At 39.3% G+C, this 19,938-nt stretch overlaps 1 protein-coding gene across 1 annotated transcript in view; it reads left to right on the forward strand.

Annotated features, from left to right (window-relative positions):
* LOC18786429 (glutamate receptor 1.3) overlaps positions 1–19,644 on the forward strand; it is a 29,240-nt gene extending 9,596 nt beyond the window's left edge. The window contains exons 4-8 of the mRNA XM_007220132.2: positions 3,060–4,360; positions 4,572–4,875; positions 4,980–5,337; positions 18,893–18,911; positions 19,270–19,644. Coding sequence (XP_007220194.2) covers positions 3,060–4,360; positions 4,572–4,875; positions 4,980–5,337; positions 18,893–18,911; positions 19,270–19,644 — 2,357 coding nt within the window. The remainder of the gene's footprint in view (positions 1–3,059; positions 4,361–4,571; positions 4,876–4,979; positions 5,338–18,892; positions 18,912–19,269) is intronic.

The raw sequence follows: 19,938 nt of genomic DNA on the forward strand, positions 1-19,938 counted from the left end.
TCGGGCCCCGAGTTGGTCGCCGCGCACCGTGCCTGGGCCATTAGGAGTGGGAAACTTCAACAGCAGCATATGCGTGGAAATAAAAGCCTTCATTTGGGCCAAGGCTGGGCGGCCGAGGATGACGTTGTAGGCTGTGGGACAGTCGACGATAAGGAAGGGGGTAGTGATCGTCGTCCGCTGGGGTGCGGCCCCAATTGATATAGGGAGATGAATGCTGCCAATGGGCTGGACCACATCACCCGAGAAGCTCACAAGGGGTGTGATGCTTCGGTCGAGTAGGTGAGGCGGGACTTGGAGTTCATTGAAGGCCTCGGCAAACATCACACTGACTGAGCTGCCAGTGTCCACCAGGATACGCCCAACGTCGAAGTTAGAAATGTCAGCCCGGATAATGAGTGGATCGTCATGGGGGAGGATAACACCACGCTCCTCCTCCTCGCAGAAGGTAATAGGGGCCCAGCCAGTCCTGTGGGTCTTTGGCAAGCGTCCCTGCTCGGTGCTGAAGACCTGGTGCGCATAGGTGGAGCGGACATAATGTTTGATTGAGTTGTTGGAGGTGCCAGCCAGGGTAGGACCTCCGCTGATGGTGGAGATCATGTTGATTTGTCGTTGGTGAGGGTTAGGCGGGGCTGGTATGTTGCGCACATAGTTGTCCAGCTTACCCTCCCGGATGAGCCCTTCAATTATGTTGCGCAACGCAACACAAGACTCGGTGTCATGGCTGCTGAATTGATGAAAGCGGCAGAAGACCCCCGTGTTTGGCATAGGCTTGTTGGATGGTCTCCGGGGGGGTGGCTTGGGGATGATGGGGGCTTCACGCACCAGGACGTTCTCATAGGTGGTGTTGAGGGTCGTAAAAACCTCGAACCTGGGCCTGGGTGTGAATGGAAGTGGGGCCTGATCAGCTGTCTTGGAGGGGTTGCTTCCACTAGATTGATGGTGGTTGCCATGTCTGCCACGTTTGTTATGACCGAAGGGATGTTGGTAGCTATCCTTCCGCTTATGTTGTTGGTTGTCCTGGGCACTCGGGGCAGGAGCAGAATGCTGAGGTGGGGCTGGGGCGGGTGCTGAAGCAGGTGGAGGGTCGGCGAAAGTGTTGCGCGCCAGGTTGGCTGGGCCACGCTTGGAATTGAAGTATTCAGCCTTAGCATGGATCGCCGCCTGCTTCATCAGCTCTGCATATGTGTTCCAACTGTTGCTATGGACTAGGTAGCGGAAGTTGGACTCGCGGAGGCCGCTCTTAAAAGCGCTGAAGGCAGCGCGATCGTCAGTGTCTGGGCAGCGGGAGTATTCATGACTGAACCGAGCTGCATATTCCCGAAGGGGTTCGTCCTCAGCCTGCCGAAGCATATACAAGTCGTCGGCGGAGTATAGGCGATCAGTCTGGATCATAAAATGGTCCAGGAACGTCTGCTTGAGACTATCGAAGGAGTTGATGGTGCGGGGGTGGAGCCTGTAGAACCAATTCAGGGCCGCGTCGCTGAGGGTGGAAGGGAAAAGGAGGCACATGCCTTCATCAGTGAGGCCTTTGCACCCAAGGGCAGACTGGAAGGAGTGGATATGGGTGAGAGGGTCCTACGTGCCAGTGTAGAAAGCGATGCAGAGTGGCTGGATATCTTTCTCCTGGTGGTAGTGAAGGATGCATTCGGTAAAGGGCCCTGGTCGTGGTTTTGCCCAGAGGGGTTGATGGCTGCGTTGTTGTTCGCTTTCCAGGCGCCGGACCATTTCAAAGATAAGCCTCATGGCCGGGTCGGCATGAGGAAGAGTTTCAGGTGCCAAAGGCCTGGGGGCGGGGCAGACAGGGACTGGGGATTGTTCCCAATTTTCCAGCTCCCCGGTGTGGTAATTTGGCCAGGTCTCTAAATTATAAAATTCCCAAGTATCCGAGTCCCCGACACCTTCCTCGTCGGGTATGCGGACGGGGGCTGGCGAAGGGCCCAGGTGTGTCACCCGTGGGTCTTCGAGGTTGACAGGGATAGGGATCGGCCTTGGCTGACGGTCCGAGAGGCGATCCCTGCAATCTTGGTAGATCCTGACTGGTTCATGGGGCCGGGCCCTCGGTGGGGGAACGCAAAGGGGTCGTGACTGGGTTATCTCCGAATGAAGGTGGTCTTTACCCTTGCGGAGCCTAGCTTGGGCCGAGGCACTGTGGCTGGAATGTACTGGCTGGTTCGGCTGAGTAAGCCCAACGTTTTGGGTGAGGTCGTGCTGGGCATCCTGGGTGTGAGTCCTTTCCCAGTTCCGCTTTAAAACACGGTAGTCATGCTCTAGCTCAACGTTCCTGCAATGAAGGTGCTCGTATTTTTCCGACATTTTAGTGACACTGTCGCGGAGGCGCTCCACTTCTGCCGGGAGAGTGGCATCTTCCGAAGATTTTCTTCTAGAAGTACCATCGCGGGGGGTATGATGCTGGGTATCGCGGCTATCCTCGGTCGGCATAGCAGAATGTGGGGTGAAGAAGAGGCGACGGGGCCTGAGGGGTGAAGGAGCCAGTTGGGCTGATAGAGAATGCGGGGATTCAAGTGTCGATTTCCCACAGACGGCGCCAAACTGTTGATACTCAAAATGGCCCGGCCAATATTGAGTCCAACTTAGTGATTAGATGTGCTGGGTCTTCAGCAGGGAAGAGGGCTGAGGCCCTTGGTGAAATATAGGTTGATGGGAAGCCTGCAGAAGACAAAGTGGGAGAAGTAATCGTTAAGCTTCGGACACCGGTGTGGTGCCGGCCGAAGGCTCTCCGATGCCTAAGTCAGTTACAAGTAGTAATTCTGGCAGAGTAACAGTAAAAGTGGGAGAATAGTTGTTTTTTGTACCTGGGTACTGTTCCCTATTTATAGGGAGGTGAAAGTAGGAGTTTTACACAAAGTTCCAATGTGGGACTTTGTGCAAGCCGTTGTGGTGGCGACACGTGTCCTGGAGATTAGGTTTGGCAGCTGGGAGCTTCGGTAGGTGTCTGGTACCTCGGAAGTGTGTCTTCCTTCGGCACAGGAGAAGGCGTGGCTGCCTTGGTGCTAGTCACTTTGGTGCTGGGTCTGCTCAGTTCATTATGGTGTAAACAGAAGCAATAATTGGTGCACAAACAAGAATGGAAGCAAACCTATTGGCAGAGTTAGGAGAAGAAGCTAAAGTCCCTGTATTGTCACTTTCTGAACTTCGTACTAGTCCTTTCGGTGCTCCTGGCGAATATCCCTTCTTTGTTGAGATCGCACAAGATGAAACTTCTCAAGTTACGGCAATCAGTGGCCTTATTGAAATGTTCAAATGGAGGGATGTCATCCTTCTATATGAGAACACAGATTATGGGAGAGACATCATTCCATTTTTTATCAACTCCTTTGAAGAAGCAAATGTGACTATTGTATATAAAAGTTGCATTGCTGCCTCCTCAGCAGATGAACAGATCATTGAAGAGCTCCGCAACCTGACGAAGTTGAAGACGACGGTATTTGTGGTGCATGTATCACATTTTCTTGTTCCTCGCCTATTCTTGAATGCAAAAAAGTTAGGCCTACTGAGTGAAGGGTATGCTTGGATCATGACCTCAACTAGCATGAATTTCTTGCATTCTTCCATGGACCCATCTGTAATTGAGTCAACGCAAGGAGTGCTCGGTTTGAAGTCTTATACTCCAGCATCAACCCGCCTCCACAATCTTACTTCAAGATTGAGGAGGATATTTTACATGCAGGATCCTAACATAGAAGTAAGTGCGGTAATCCCAGATGGAATTTGGGCATATGATGCAACTTGGGCTCTAGCTGAAGCAGTTGAGAGGACCTCGAGTTCTACAGGATTGAACCTAGTGAATTTAAACAATATTACATCCTCCAAACATGGACTTCTGCTTCTTCAAGAGATATTGCAAACAAGGTTTAAGGGTTTAAGCGGTGAAGAAATTCAATATCCAAATGGGAAGCTAGTTTCAAGTGCATTTGAGATTGTGAATGTCATAGGAAAAGGGGAAAGAAGGGTTGGATTTTGGCCATGTGAAGAAAAACACACATGTACAAGAGATTCCTACCCACTTAATAACAGAAGAAATTTACTTTCCACCAACGATCTCGAAACAATCATATGGCCTGGAGGATCATCAACCATCCCAAGAGGTTCAAAGATGCAATTGAGTAATAGTTCTGAAATAAAACTAAGAGTTGGCGTTCCAGTGAAAAAAGGGTTCAACGAACTTGTGCATATGAACCTTGATATTCAAACCAATCGAACACGTTTCACAGGCTTCTGCATAGATGTATTCGAGGCTGCAATTAGAGCGTTGCCGTATGAAGTAAAATATGACTTCGTTCCATTTGAGATTGGCATTAATGCAAGTTACAATGATCTTGTTTACCAAGTTTTTCTCCAGGTATGCTTAATTTGAAATTAAAAATTTATATCTGGTAAAATATAAATATTATGTTGGATAAATACATCTGTAATTGTATGCTAATAACTTGTAATGCAAAAATAGATTTGCGTCTCATTATATTACATTTTAATGATTTAATCTTTCTAATTTTTTAGTTTTCGTTTTCCTGCCACACACTTTTGCATATTGGGGAATGTATTTTAACTAGACATTCGATGCTGTTGTTGGGGATACCACGATCACATGGGAGAGATCTCAGTATGTTGGTTTTACAATACCATATACTGACTTAGGTGTGGGGATGCTAGTATCAAATGAAAATGGAGACATGTGGATTTTCTTGAAACCTCTTTCGGCAGATCTTTGGATCACAATTGCGGGTTTCTTTATCTTGACCGGTTTCGTTGTGTGGGTAATTGAGCGTCCTGTCAACCCAGAATTCCAAGGGACACCTTCGCAGCAAATCGGAACCATATTGTGGTTTGCCTTCTCAACCCTTGTGTATGCTCATAGTAAGTGCACTATATAGATGCAGTAGTTGACCATCAGTCTTGATTTAGTTTAGAGTTGATTTGCTAAGATCACCTGGAAATGAAATGTTGTCTTTTTGATGCAGGGGAGAAGTTGTTAAACAATTTAGCAAAGTTTGTAGTGATCATATGGGTGTTTGCTGTGCTTATATTGACTTCCAGTTACACAGCAACTCTGACATCAATTATGACAGTTAACCAAATACGATTAAACTCAAGAGGGGACTATATAGGTTACCAATCAGGTTCATTCACCCAGGGACTGGTGAAGAACTTGAATTTCAAAGGTCTTAAACCCTATAATTTGGTTGAAGAATATGCTCTCGCTTTATCAAGAGGAAGTAAGCATGGTGGTGTCTCTGCTATCGTTGACGAGCTTCCATACATGAAGGTCTTCCTTGCACACTATCCTACTGGCTATTCCATGATTAAACCCGAATCTACACTACTACAAAAAAGCAAAAAGACGACGGTAAATCACCGTCGTGTATTTGGTTTTTCAATGGTCGTGGAATCCACCGTCATCTTTTCCCTCATAAACCACGACGCTAAATAACCGTCGTTGTTAAACAATACAACGTCATCAAAAAATACAAAACGACGTCTTTGTACTGCAAAAAGATCTAAAAAAAGCAATCGATGATGATAATAGACGACCAATTCTCTAAAAAGACCGTCGTTAAAAAGGGAAAATATGACACATATTAAGAGAACAAGGCCGCAAGATAGACATACAACGACGACAATAAAAATACGCCGACGTTAAATATAATTTTCACGACAATAAAAAATATGACGTCTTTAAATACATTAGAAGACGACGTTATTGATACCTACTACGTCGCACATATAAACACAACCGTCGTACAATTAATTTTCCACTTCGATTTTTTGATAAAAGATGACGTGGAAATAGTTGTCAGTGTCATTATTTACGACGTATGTGTTTCTATAGTAGACGTTGAAAAACTAAACAACGTCAGTTACAAATATATGAGAGTCGTATTAAAAAATTTATACGTCCTATTTTCAGAAACAAACAACGACCATAAATATTAGACGTTGTTAAATACAACAACGTCGGAAAACAATAAAAACAGACGTGTTTAGTCTGCTAAAGTTCTACAACGTCTCTTATTTACAAAAAACCGTCGTGAAATAAATTTTCCACTTCGATTTTATCTAAAAAAGATGACGTGGAAATAGTTGTCAGTGTCATTATTTACGACGTATACATTTATATAGTCGACGTTGTATTTATATGTATTCATTACTCACGACGCACTTAATAATATAGACGACGTTGAACGTCTAAACAACGTCGGTTCCAAATAAATGAGAGCCGTATTACAGAACATATAGACGGCGTAGATTATGATGGGAGCCGTATTACAAATAACGTCGTTTAATTGTTATTAGACGGCGGTTATAATGAATTTCCGTCGGAATTAATTTCGTTCCTCTTCGTTTATAAAAGAACTTGCGACGTGGAAAATGTATGATGACGTCGTATTTTTTAACGTTCAGATTACATATCTCGTTTTTTAGACGTCGGTATTATGGGATTGGAGTCGTGTTATTTTGAATTACATGGCGGTTCTTTATCCTTCACCGACGTGATATCCTGAATAATTGCTTCACAATAGCGTCGTGGTTCTTCATTGTTACGTTGCTTTAAGACGTCGGTAAATATGCTGAATAACTGATTCACAATAACGTCGTGTTTTATTTGAACGTAGAAAGTGAAGAAATCACATTACAATATATTACAAAATTAATGTCATACACTGCCAATTACATAAGCATCATTCAATCCATATATCTTCACACCCATCTCGAATATTTTGACCGCCTAACTCACCTACCAGTTCATCAAATGTGTCAACATTTGGCATCCCTCTAGTAAATGGCTCACACTCAATTATCACATCACCTAATACTTCATCACCAATAACATCATTATATTCTCTACTAGGCATTGATAACACTACCGACCAACCACGATGCATCGGGTCGTCAACAAAAAATATTTGTTTGACTTGAGAAGCCAAAACAAATTGGTCATTCCTATGTCCAATTTTACTCAAATCTACAAGGGTAAATCCAAGTTCGTCGACTACAAGACCAGAACTATCTATCCAATCACACCTAAAGACTGGGATTGTAAACTTTTGGTAGTCAAGGTCCCAAATTTCTTGAATGACACCATAGAAACCCATATTTGAGAGAATTGGGTTTTTATCCTTGGCACTAGCAACTTGCATGGTATGTGCAAGTAAATAAACTCCACTATTTTGAGTTGTCCGCACATCATCTTGTGCCTTGATATTGAATTTAATACCTTTAATAAGATAGCTCCTATATAATGGCACTGACATGTTTGGACCAGCTGCTAGCCACCTTAAATTTTCTGATACGCCATGATTGTCTTCCTCAACTTCACTTTGAACCTGCAAATTAATCATATCTTAATTCATCCTAACATATAAATAAGAAGAAAATTAAAAGAGAAATACGTTATTCAACAACATATACCTTGAAGCGTAGCCATTGAATGAAAGTGCTATTGTGCTTATCCTGCAGCCACTTTGTTCTCTTTCTAAATTTTGGATAAGCAGTCTTGATGTGGATCATATGTTGCCTACATGACACGAAAAATTCAAGCATTACGGTCCCAAATATATAAGATAAACATAAGAAATAATTTTAAATGGAAACTTAAAGAATAAAACTCATACGTACTCGATATAAGGTAGGACTTCCTCCGTATTCTCCAAGACATATAGATGTGCTTGATTCAACAGGTCCTGATCAACTACGCTCACTGTGCAACCTGATAATGGCTTTGAAACTCCCATCTTTTGGCTTGAAGGCACTCCAACTGTACTAACATCAGATAAATGCTGAGTACAAAACTCTACCGCTTCTTCAGCTATATACCGCTCAGCAATGCAACCTTCGGGACGAGTACGATTCTGAACATACCCCTTCAGCACTTTCATATATCTTTCAAACGGATACATCCACCTAAAATATACTGGCCCACATAGACGAACTTCTCTGACAAGATGTACTACTAGATGAACCATGATATCAAAGAATGAAGGGGGAAAGTACTTCTCAAGCAAACACAGAGTAACTACTACATCTTCTTCCAACTTATCTAGCTTGGAAACATCAACAGTCTTTGCACATATAGCATTGAAGAAGAAGCACAAACGAGTTATTGCATACCTTGCAGGCTTCTCCAAAACAGAACGAATTGCCACAGGGAGCAATTGTTGCATTAAGGTATGACAATCATGTGATTTAAGGCCAAGAAGTCTTGAATCTTGTACAGATACAAGATTTTTAATATTTGAAGAATAACCTTCAGGGACCTTCATACCATAGAAAGAATTGCAAACCTCTCTCTTCTCTGCTCTTGACAAATTCCAAGGCCCAGGAGGCAAACGAGTACGTCTTTCTCCATACTCGGGTTGCAAATCAGTTTTGACCCCCATGTTCAATAAATCTAATCGAGCAGCAATCCCATCTTTATTTTTTCCAGGGATCTCCAGCAATGTACCAATGATACTATCGCAAACATTCTTCTCAATGTGCATAACATCTAGGGCATGCCTCACAGGAAGGTATTTCCAATACTCGAGATCAAAGAATATTGATTTCTTCTTCCAACAAACTCTGTCACCATTTTCAACCATATGCAGCACTTCTTCTCCGGTTAATGGCTCTGGAGGTATGCCATATTCAGGTTTCCCATTAAAAGCTGCACGTTGCCTCCTATATGGATGATTGATTGGTAACCATTTTCTATGCCCAATGTAACAAATTTTGTGGCCATTTTTCAACCTGTGACTAGGTGTATCATCGCCGCATATTGGACAAGCTTTATATCCTTTAACAACACAACCAGATAAGTTTCCATAGGCGGGGAAATCATTAATTGTCCACATTAATGCAGCTCTGAGTGTAAAGTATTCTCCATTATGTGCATCATACACTCCTCTAATCCCAACCCACAAGGATTTTAAATCATCAATCAAAGGCTCCAAGTAGACGTCTATATCATTTCCGGGTTGTTTAGGACCGGAAATCAATAAGGTTAACATCATGAACTTTCGTTTCATGCACAGCCATGGAGGGAGATTATATGTAACTAAGATAACCGGCCAACAACTATATCTGCTACTTAGAGAACTGTGGGGATTGAATCCATCAGATGAAAGAGCCAATCTCAAGTTTCTCGGCTCATTACCAAACTCAGGCCATTTATCATCAAGAAGTTTCCAAGACGGGGAATCCGCCGGATGAGACATCAGACCGTCAATTGATTTTCTAGCAACATGCCACCAAGTCAAACTCTTAGCTGTCTCATGTGATTGAAACATCCTTTTAAACCTTGGAATTGGGGGAAAATACCACACCACATTCGCTGGCACACCCTCTTTCAAGATTGCATCTTTGCCTTCCTTCCACCTTGAGATACCACAAGTAGGACAATTAGTTGAATCCTCATACTCCTTCCTATACAAGATGCAATCATTGGGGCATGCGTGCATTTTCTCATAACTCAGCCCCAATGCACACAAAGTCTTTTTAGCCTCATACATGGAGGTTGGTATTGTATTTCCTTCTGGAAGCAAATCGCCTTGAAGTATCAATAATTCTGTAAAACAGACATCACTCATCCCATGTTTTGCCTTCAAATTATACAACTTCACTAATGCCGATAACTTCGTGTACTTTCTACAACCAGGGTACACTGGTTGATCTCCATCCCCAATCACATTGGCAAACTCATACGGATCCGAACCAAAATCACCAAAATCATTATCATCCATATCAATTTCTTCAGACACAAAACTGTACCTACTATGGCCATCATCTTCTTCAACATTTCTGCTAGCATTAGTAGTTGCTTCCCAAGGTTCTCCGTGAAATGTCCAATTCTTATAGCTTTGGTCAATTCCATTAAAGTATAAGTGATCCCTTATAATTCCAACCCCAAACAACTTCAAATTAACACATTTAACACATGGACAACGGATATGTGTTGTAGTTAGAAGATTTTCTACAGCAAAGTCCAAAAATGCTTCCACCCCAAACTCATATGCCTTCGATCTTCTATCCGAGTGCATCCATGACTTATCCATCTCCGACACTATAACCTATTATCTATAATAAAGTGAAAATACAGGCAATGACCATCACTATAGCAGATTATACAATGATCTAATCGCAAGTAATAAACAACAGAGACGACGGGTTTTAATCAAAAACAGACGTATTTGGCATATATAGACGACGGATTTTCAACAGACGTCGTCTATTATACGTAATACAAACGACGGTTTATGAAAAAACCGTCGTGTATAAGTAATACAACGACGGTAGTTTAAAAACACCGTCGTGTAATCGTCGTCGTACGCCTTAAAATTCGTCGTGTCTCAGTTTATTTTCAAGAACACAAAACCCATTAAGAACACAACATATATATGAAACCAAGCAAGAAACCAACATATACATGAAACCAAGCATGAAAACAATAAATCCATTCCCAATTCAACATAACATAGGGTGATTAAAAGATACGACAAAATTAAATCCATTCCCAATTCAACATAACAGATAATGTAATCCATGAACCCATTAAACAGAAAATCCATGAACCCATACCTATAAGCATTGGTGCACTTTGCACCTTCTCCAGAGCGGAAAATGACAAGATCAAATAAAGGTGTCCTTTTGCTGGAAATCATTTGGAAGTTGGTGATGTGTCTTTTTGTGTTGATTTCCAGCAAAAGTACACCTTTATTTGATCTTGTCATGAACCCATTAAACAGAAAATCCATGAACCCATACCTATAAGCACATTATTAACAGATCGCAAAGCATATACCTAAAACCCTTTAACAAAACAACCTAATATCATTCAATGAATTTACAAGGGGAAGATAGGGTTTGTACTTACAGGTTGGACGAGCTCACAGATTCGACGAGCCTGGAGAGTGCAACTTTTAATTAGAGCAGAAGTGAGAGAGCGAAATGTTATGTCGCGTGAAATCTGAAATTTTAGGTTTCAGGGATCAAAGTATAAGACTAAGAGCCAAATCTAAAAAAATTTAGGTCGCGCGAAAATTTTTAGAGCGCGCGCGTTATAAAACGTCGAAAGAAAAACCAAGGCGAAAGTTCTACAAGTACCGACGTAAATTTAATATTCCACGACGGAAACTTCATTTTTCGGATTAAGAACGTAAGGCCGTTCATTTTTCGGATTAATTTTAAATTTATTTTGAATTTTTTATATAACGACGACTGAAAAACCACGTCGGTGTTAAGAAATTAAAGACGTTGTAAATTATATAAACCGACTTACATATTAAAATAACGTCGTTTAAAGCGTAAACCATGTCGTATGTTTTACTGTACGACGTAAAATATGTATTCCACGACCCAACCACCGTCGTTAAAAATTAATACACTAAACCCATAAAATTAAATTATACAATTTAAAAAATTAAGTTTATAAAAGGTTTTATGGTTTTAAAGCCTAACATATAACATAGACTACCCAAAAATTATACTTTAAAAATAAACCCCAATAAATAACAACACTAATCTCTAAACCCTAGACTCTAAACCCTAAACCATAAAAATAGAAGTGATTTTATGACTCATCAAAACAATTTTGTTTTGGATGGTCATTTTAAATTTTTGTTATTCAAAATGAATTTTTTCAAGGTTTATGTGGAAGAAAATATATCAATGACTTCATAGGAGTTGACTTTTCAATTTTCTGATTTATTTTATATTTATTTTGAATATTTTGATATAAAAATAATAAAATATTCTTACCACAACAACAAACCACGTCGGTGTTAATAAATTGTAGACGTTGTAAATTGTAATAGACTACTAAGTCGTTAAAATGACGTCGTTAAAATGAGAAACCATGGCGGCTATTTAACTATACGACGTAAAATATATATATCAACGACTTAACCGCTGTCGTTACATAAACGTCGTCGATGATACCCTGAACCCTTAAGAAATTGAAGATGTTGTAAACCATAAACGACTCAATTGTTCAAAGAACGTCGTCTAACTATATTTTTACGTCGTAATTGTTTAAAACACGAAACAACAAAATACGACGGTTTGTGACTTTATTAGGTCGTTGGAAAAGTATTACACGTCGGTTAAGCAATTTGTATGTTTGTTTTTTTTTTAATTTAAGAAAACCTCAACAAATTTTTACATTACATATTATAGAGAAAATTTGTACATTATACATAAATATCAAGTGTTCAATAATTGCCCTGTTTAATAATTTGGAAAACAAACTCTGCCCATTCATTCCGGACTTCATCAATGGCTTCTTGGGGGTATGAAGCTTCCTGGTTTCCCTTGGCATACTGCATAAACAATGACTATTAGGGTTTATAAATAAAAAGAAATTCAATCACAGACGACGATATTTTTCATAACCGACGTAGTATATCCATTCAACGACGTTAATTTTACATGACCGTCGTTGATAATACAAAAAACGACGTGAAATGTATGAAGGTAATTTCTTCTTACCTTATTCTCAAACCCCAAGGAAGGATCCATGATGATGTCCCTCATGAAGCGCATCACATAATACCCGCATTCGACATTGCTGGGTTGCTTTGGTGTGCCTGAGAGAGTTTTCCAAATTACATTTTTACGTCCTGCTCGGCCTATGTGGGTATTATATATTTTTAAAGCACTGTTCACGATGTTTTTCGCCTCTTCGTCGACCACACGATGACCTGGCAGAGGATCCAGAAAATAGACGGTCTCCTTCTTTGCTCTTACAATCAGCAGGATCCAATGACGGCTGCACAAAATTAATATAAAAACGACGGTTATTTACAAAAACGACGTATTATAGTATTTCACACGACGAAATAAAGTAGATAACGACGACATTATATATTTATCACGACGACAAATAAATACCGACGTGGTTAGTAGTTTCAAACGACTAAATAAAATAAAACACCGACGTGGTTAGTTTATAAGCTGTCATTTATTGAAAATCATAAAAACAAAATCCTAAGGAGACTAACCCTGGATTGTAAGGCATCATGAAAAGCTGTTCACCGTCTGTCTTCTGAAGTCGAGCTGCTACCAGTCGTGATCTTTCAGTTATTGTGCCAGAGTTGGCACTAACTGTAGCAGGGTCAATAAAGCCAACCATGCTGCACATATTGGCTTGTTTCAAAACATCGTGTAAGTACCTAAATACATAAAATAATATAAACAAGTCAGCACAAACAAACACGACGGTTATGTATAAAAAAACGACGTATTATAATATTTCACACGACGTACTGAAATAGATGAGGACGTTATAATATATTTATCACGACGGTAGTTAGTTAAGACGACGTGGTTAGTTAGTTAAGACGACGCAATATATAAACCAACGAGGTATTATTTTAGAAGTACAAACCTCATATATACAGCCAATACAGTAGCTCCAATTTCTTCCATGCCTGCAAATTGTGTAATATCTTCAGGCAGGAGGAAGGTATCGCGCTCACCACCAAACACCTCCTTATCAATTGTAAATTGGAGTGTCTTATCCTCAGGCAGGAGTGTCGTTTCCACAAAACGACAAAGGGTTTTTAAAGAAGATGGCGCCTCCATATTTGAATAAGCACCAACTTCAATAACCTGTTTAAAGAAATAAAAAAAATGACGTGGTAATTCAATAAAGACGACGGTTTAAGTAATAAAACGTCGTCTTAAAAGTATTTAAACGACGGTGAAAAAACTGTCGTGGTAATTCAATAAAGACGACGGTTTTATGAATAAAGCGTCGTCTGAAACCATTTAAACGACGGTGCAAAAACCGTCGTTTAAATATTTTATTACGTCTTAAAAAAATTCCGCCGTCTAAGTTTTAAACAAACGACGGATTAAATAAAAATATCGACGTCTGAAATTTTGAAAAACAAATAAAAAAGGCAAAGTTATGTGAACATACCTTGTCGTCATGCTTTTCTTCATCTTCTTTCTCCTTTTCTTCTTCCTTCTCTTCATCTCTTTTTTCTTCTTCCTTCTCTTCATCTGGCTGATGTTTCCCCATTTTGGCAGTATCATCCTCCAAATGTAGGGATCTCACATCACCTCCAGAGCAGCTAGCTTTGTCAGACATTGGATTTTTGGGGCTTTGGCTAATTCTTGGTTTAAGCATGCTTGGATCAAAATTGGGAATTAATTGGGAAAGCTGACTCAGGAAATGCTCCCTCTCAGCCTCTACCAATTGTTTTGTCCTAGCCTCCATCCTTAAGGCCTCTTCCCTTGCCTTAGCCTCCATCTTTTTAGTCTCTTCTTGAAGGAGAACTCTTAAACTGTCCTTCAAACGGTCGTCAAAGCTCACCCTCTGTGGTTTGGGCAAATTGAAATATTGCCTTGGGGAAACACCAGCACCAACTCCCCTCAGTCTGCCTGGATGCTCGGGGCCCAAAGCCATGGTCAGCACATCATTGCTGCCATCTACTCTGACTTTGCCTTCCGAGACTTGTTTCTGCAATTCATCCTAAAAAAAGATAAACAAAAAAACACACGACGGTTATTTATGTACAAACGACGTATTATATAATTTCACACGACGCAATAACGTATAAACCGACGTTATTATAACTTATCACGACGGTAGTTATACCGACGTGGTTATTTATTTAAAACGACGAAATGAATAAACAACCGACGTCTTATGCTATAATTAAAGATAACAGAGTAGTGATTCCTATTTAGACCGTTAACGACGTTTTTAAAAAATTTTCGACGTGGTAATATCATTCACACGACGCGAAAATGAACCACCGACGTCTTATGCTGTAATTACAGAAAACATAGTAGTGATTCCTATTTAGACCTTTAACGACGTTTTTAAAAACTTTTCGACGTGGTAATATCATTCACACGACGAAAAATATAACATACGACGTAATAAGAATAATTCACAGTTTAATAAAAATTTAAAACAGAGTGATAGTAGGCTTACAATTAATTTTGCTTTCTCTGCCACCTTTGGATCAGGGATGTTACCATGTTTGTCCTGTCTAGCTCTCTTCCATAAGGTAGATCGATCAATTTCTACCCCAGGCATGGTTTCCTCCAATTGATCCTCCAATCCAGCATATCCTTTTCGAGACAATCGATGATTGTACTCGAGTTTCTCCCTAATCTGTGCATGTTGAGAATGCACAGACTCAAAATCTTTGGATAGCCTTGAAGCTACAAAGGCATCCCATTGTGCTTTCTCTATGAATTTATATGTTTCAGGGGGTTGGCTTAATTTCTCCCTGTCATTGGTGTATGGAAGGATATAATGCCTCGTTAGTGTAGACTTGAAATCCTTCCATTTTTTGGCAGCAGAAGATAAAACAGAGGTCTTGCCCCCTTGGCCTACGACAAAAGCCATGTCAACTGCTTCCCAAATCTGCTCCTTTATATCCTTGGGGATTTGGGACCATTTCTTGTCCACAAGTGGGATCCTGGAGCGTGCCAACACACCAATATACGACTGCATCTCAATATGTGCTTGGCCAACACCTTTCCCCCTTTTATTGTACTCAACAATTGGCCTCAGTTTCTGAAGCTTTCTCTTCACAACACGAGGCATTGTGCTCATACCTCGACCAGTCTTTGAATCATCTGAGATTGTTGTCTGGCTGGTTTGTTCTGTCTCAGCAGATGATGAAGCAAACTTCATCTTCTTCGAAGACTTCATCTCCTTCGAAGACTTATCTTGAGGAGCTACCATTCCAAGCTTCTTGGAGCCAGAATCCTTAGTTTGTTGTTGAGAAACCATTTTAACAGACAAAACTGCAAGTGAAAATATTTCAGGAAAACATTAAGAACACAAACGACGGTATTAAAAAAATACGACGTATGATATGATTTTAGACGACGCAATGAAATAATCTCAGACGTAATAAATGTTTAAAACCATTATTTATATAACGTCGTGGTATATATGTTCACACGACGTCAATAGTAATACACCGTCGTGGTAAACTATTATTTATATTTTATCGTCTATATTAGATACATACGACGTCAATAGTAATACACCGTCGTGGTATGAACATTCACACGACGTAAAACAATAAGATATTTTTCGTCTATATTAGATACCAACCCTAGTTTCTTTTTCTTTATATTTTATCAAATAAGGGAAAAACAAAAACCATTGTTCAGAGAAATCAAACCTGCAATTAAACAAGCATATAAAAAAAGACTATTATTTTAAAAACAACTTTGTCAATTTTCAGACGACGCTAGAACAACTGACGAACCGTCGTGGTCTACCGTCGTCTTATTTAGTTGAGGTAGTTGTCTTCAAAGTTGGAAACTTTCCCTCTTTGTCTGTATATTTTATCAAACTTGGAAAGAAGTAAAATGATTTTGGCCAGAAAAAAGGTAAAAAGATTTTTCAAACAAAAAACGTATGAGCATGCAAAACAGTAACCAAAATAGTGAAAATGAAAGCTTACCTTTTGCGTGCAATGAAAGCAAGAGGAAGATGATCGATGTTTAAGTTCAGAGACGACGAAGAAGACGAGAGGAAGACGATGAGAAACTCTGACAATGCTCTGACAAGGAAAAAAGACGAAAAGGTTTCTCTGGGAGATTGAAATTTTTAATCGGGTTTGGAAACAATGCATGTGTAATTCGAAAAGTTGGTTACATATAAAACCATTTCAAAAAAATAATACGGCGGTTACATTTAACTACGTCGTTTTTAACTAACACGACGCAATATTTTTCGTTCGACGTGGAATCATTTCATTTAACGTCGTTAGGTTTAATATAACCGACGTGGATTTTAATTTTTAAATTATGAATAGAATTTTTTTTCCCGTGACCTTTCAGTTTATTTTTCAATTACAGTGCGTTATAAATAGAGTTTTTTTTCCGGAGGAAATTTAAAACGAAGGAAATTAATATTCTGCAATATGTAAAGTTTCTTTTTTGGATGACAGATTTAAATAAAATAAGAATATAAAAACAACAAATGTGTAAGTCAAGTAGACGAAAAGTTGCTTACATATAAAACCATTTCAAAAAAATAATATGGCGGTTACATATAACTACGACGTATAAATTACAAAATACGACGGTACATTTAACTTCGGACGTGGTAAATAAATACGACAGTAGTTTGTAGGTACCGTCGTAGTAAACTCAAAAATTAAAGTACATAAGTAATAACTCGCGTCATGGTATATTATTTAACACGTCGTTTTTATTAATTTACCGACGTGGATTTCTGTAATATACGTCGATCATACCGACGTTGATTTTACAATTTAAACGGCGGTTTGTTTGTAAGGACCGCCGTTGGTTTTAAAAATTTATTCTATAAATTTGTCGCTTTCATTCATTTTCGGTTTACATTTAAGGTTCCAAGTTCTTCCTCTCTCAGTCTCTCATGTCTCAAAGATAATAATTTGGATGTTTTCTCAAAGAGAAATTGAGCTTACTCGCATCAAATATATGTCCACAAGAAGAAGCTTGTCAACTAGCCTTCTCACTTCCTTGATCAAGCCTGATAGGACACTTAGTGCTTCTGAATACTCCTTGCTTTCCATCAAAAGAGATGCAAGCCTGGCCTCCACTCGCTGTCGAAGGAAAGTTCGCTTCTCAGGGAAATCTGAAGATCAGATGTGCCTGATCCTCTGCTTGATTTTCTTGCCTAAGAAGATCCGTCGGATTTATTGTGATAGCCTCTTCCTTTATCCGTAGAGCTTCAGAAGAAGAAGATGGGTTTCAAGAATGCGATAAAGAATAGAAATGGCTTCAGATGGCCTCTAAAGCATGAGCAATTGAATCAGTAGTTTCTGGGAGATATGATGAAGACATTGTCAATGCTTTGAACTACACAAGTCCTGCAGAAAGATATGTTAAAGAAACTGAAACAACGGCGGTTTTCTGTTCTACCGTCGTCTTTTCTCGTCGTCTATATTAAGTTACGATGGCGGTAGATTTATAATTACCGACGTAGATTATTTTGTTAAACGTCGTTAAGTGTACTACAACCGACGTGGATTTTAATTTTAAATTATAAATGGAGTTTTTTTTCCCGTATTCTTTCAGTTTTAGTTTTCAATTCCAAAGCGTGATAAATAGATTTTTCTTTCCCAAGGAAATTTAAAATGAGGGAAATTAATGTTCTAGAATTTGTAAACTAACACGACGCAATATTTGCAAATCTGTGTCATCTGTTAAGATTATGATGTGGAACAGAGTTCCATCTGGTAAGATTTCGTAACCCTTGGGATCTCAGACAAAACTGATTATGTCGGCGGTGTTCTATATAAACCGTCGTGGTTATTTCAATTCTTGTCATTAAGTAGATCTACCGACGTAGGATAAGAAAATCAAAGAAAAAAATTGTTAACAAAAATTCTTATTAAGACGACCGTTAAAATTAAAGGTACGACGTATAAAATGAATAAATACGACGATAAATTTTATTGTACGATTTAAAGATAACGTAGTAGAACTATACGAGAATGACGTCGATATATTTATATTTTCCGTCGTTGTAAATTAATTTAATACGGCGATATTTTGTATTTTAAAGCCGTGGATTTGTTTGTAATTATACGGCGTCTTATACGAAAACCTCGTCGTGTTATTTTATGAGTAAAAACGGCAGTTTTTATTGAAATCGTCGTCTTTACTTTCTACGTCGGTCGATTCATAACTTCTGCCGTTCTTTGTTGGCATTGATTTTACACTGAGGAAATCTGTTTCAAATAGACGTCGGTTGTTTAATTATGTACGTCGTTGTTTTTGAACAGCCATTTGAAACTCCATTTTTTAGTTGTCTAAGGTTGTATTACACGACGGTGTTTTTAGAACCGTCGTCTTTTTATAAACCACGACGGTTTTCACTTAGACCGTCGTTGTTTTCTGGTCGTCTTTTTCACTTTTTGTAGTAGTGTAGCACCAATGGTTTTGGCTTTGTGAGTAACCTCCCTTAAATTAAGTTAGGTATTAATCATATGTTGTATTTCCGCTATAAAACTAGCAAGATTAAGCATGATATTTTGGCCACATAACATCTTAGCATTTATAGTTTCTGTAGTTTTTTATGATTTTCCAATTTGATCCTTGTATTTCTGATTCTGACAATTAAGTGCATGTACTTTACTTAATTGCGAGAGAAAAATGTGTGGAATCAGATGCTTAAATCAAATCTAATATGTTACATCCATTTAATTACACATATGCATTGCAAATCAAAACTATATGGAGAAAAGCAGAAAATCAGGAAGTAAGCATGCTGATTAGTTCGTTGTTCATCTTTTTTTGTATATGCAGGTTTTCCCTAAAGGTTCGAAATTGGTCCATGATATGTCAATGCAAATTCAACTAATGAGAGAAGAGGGAAAGCTTATAGACATGGAGAAGGTCTGGTTTCATAAGAGAACAATTCCTATGTTTGACAACACAACGAGTGATCCCAATACTCTAAACTTCCATACCTTTCGTGGTTTATTTCTCGTTACTGGGGTTTCTTCAGCTTTTGCTCTTTTCATATTTATAATATTCCCACTCAAAGAAAAATGGTATGCCGTGAAGAAATTCAGGTTTAGATATCAGGTTCGAGAAAAGCTGCAGCGTGTAAGGAAGTTCTTCTCTCGCAAAGTTTCCAAAGAAACCAGTAGACAGATAGTGCATGAAGCTAAGTATTAACTATGTAGAACTAGATATTGCTCCCCATTGTAGTCGCTGAGGTTGTAACTTGTACGGGAGCTGTGTGAAATCGTGATTTTGCAATGCTAAGGTTGTGTTTTCCCAAAGCACAACCTATATATTGTACAAACAGATAAAGTCACTTTAAGTAATATACTTGCTTCTCTTTTGTTACGTATAGGAGTGACATGCATGCAGTTTTTTCTTTAATCTCTTGTTTTCCGAAAGCAAAACCTATATTATTGACATAATAATCAAAAGCAATGAGGGAAAGATTATACATAACCCAAGCAA

The sequence above is a fragment of the Prunus persica genome, chromosome G2 (assembly GCF_000346465.2).
Source record: "Prunus persica cultivar Lovell chromosome G2, Prunus_persica_NCBIv2, whole genome shotgun sequence".
NCBI classification, from domain to species: domain Eukaryota; kingdom Viridiplantae; phylum Streptophyta; class Magnoliopsida; order Rosales; family Rosaceae; genus Prunus; species Prunus persica.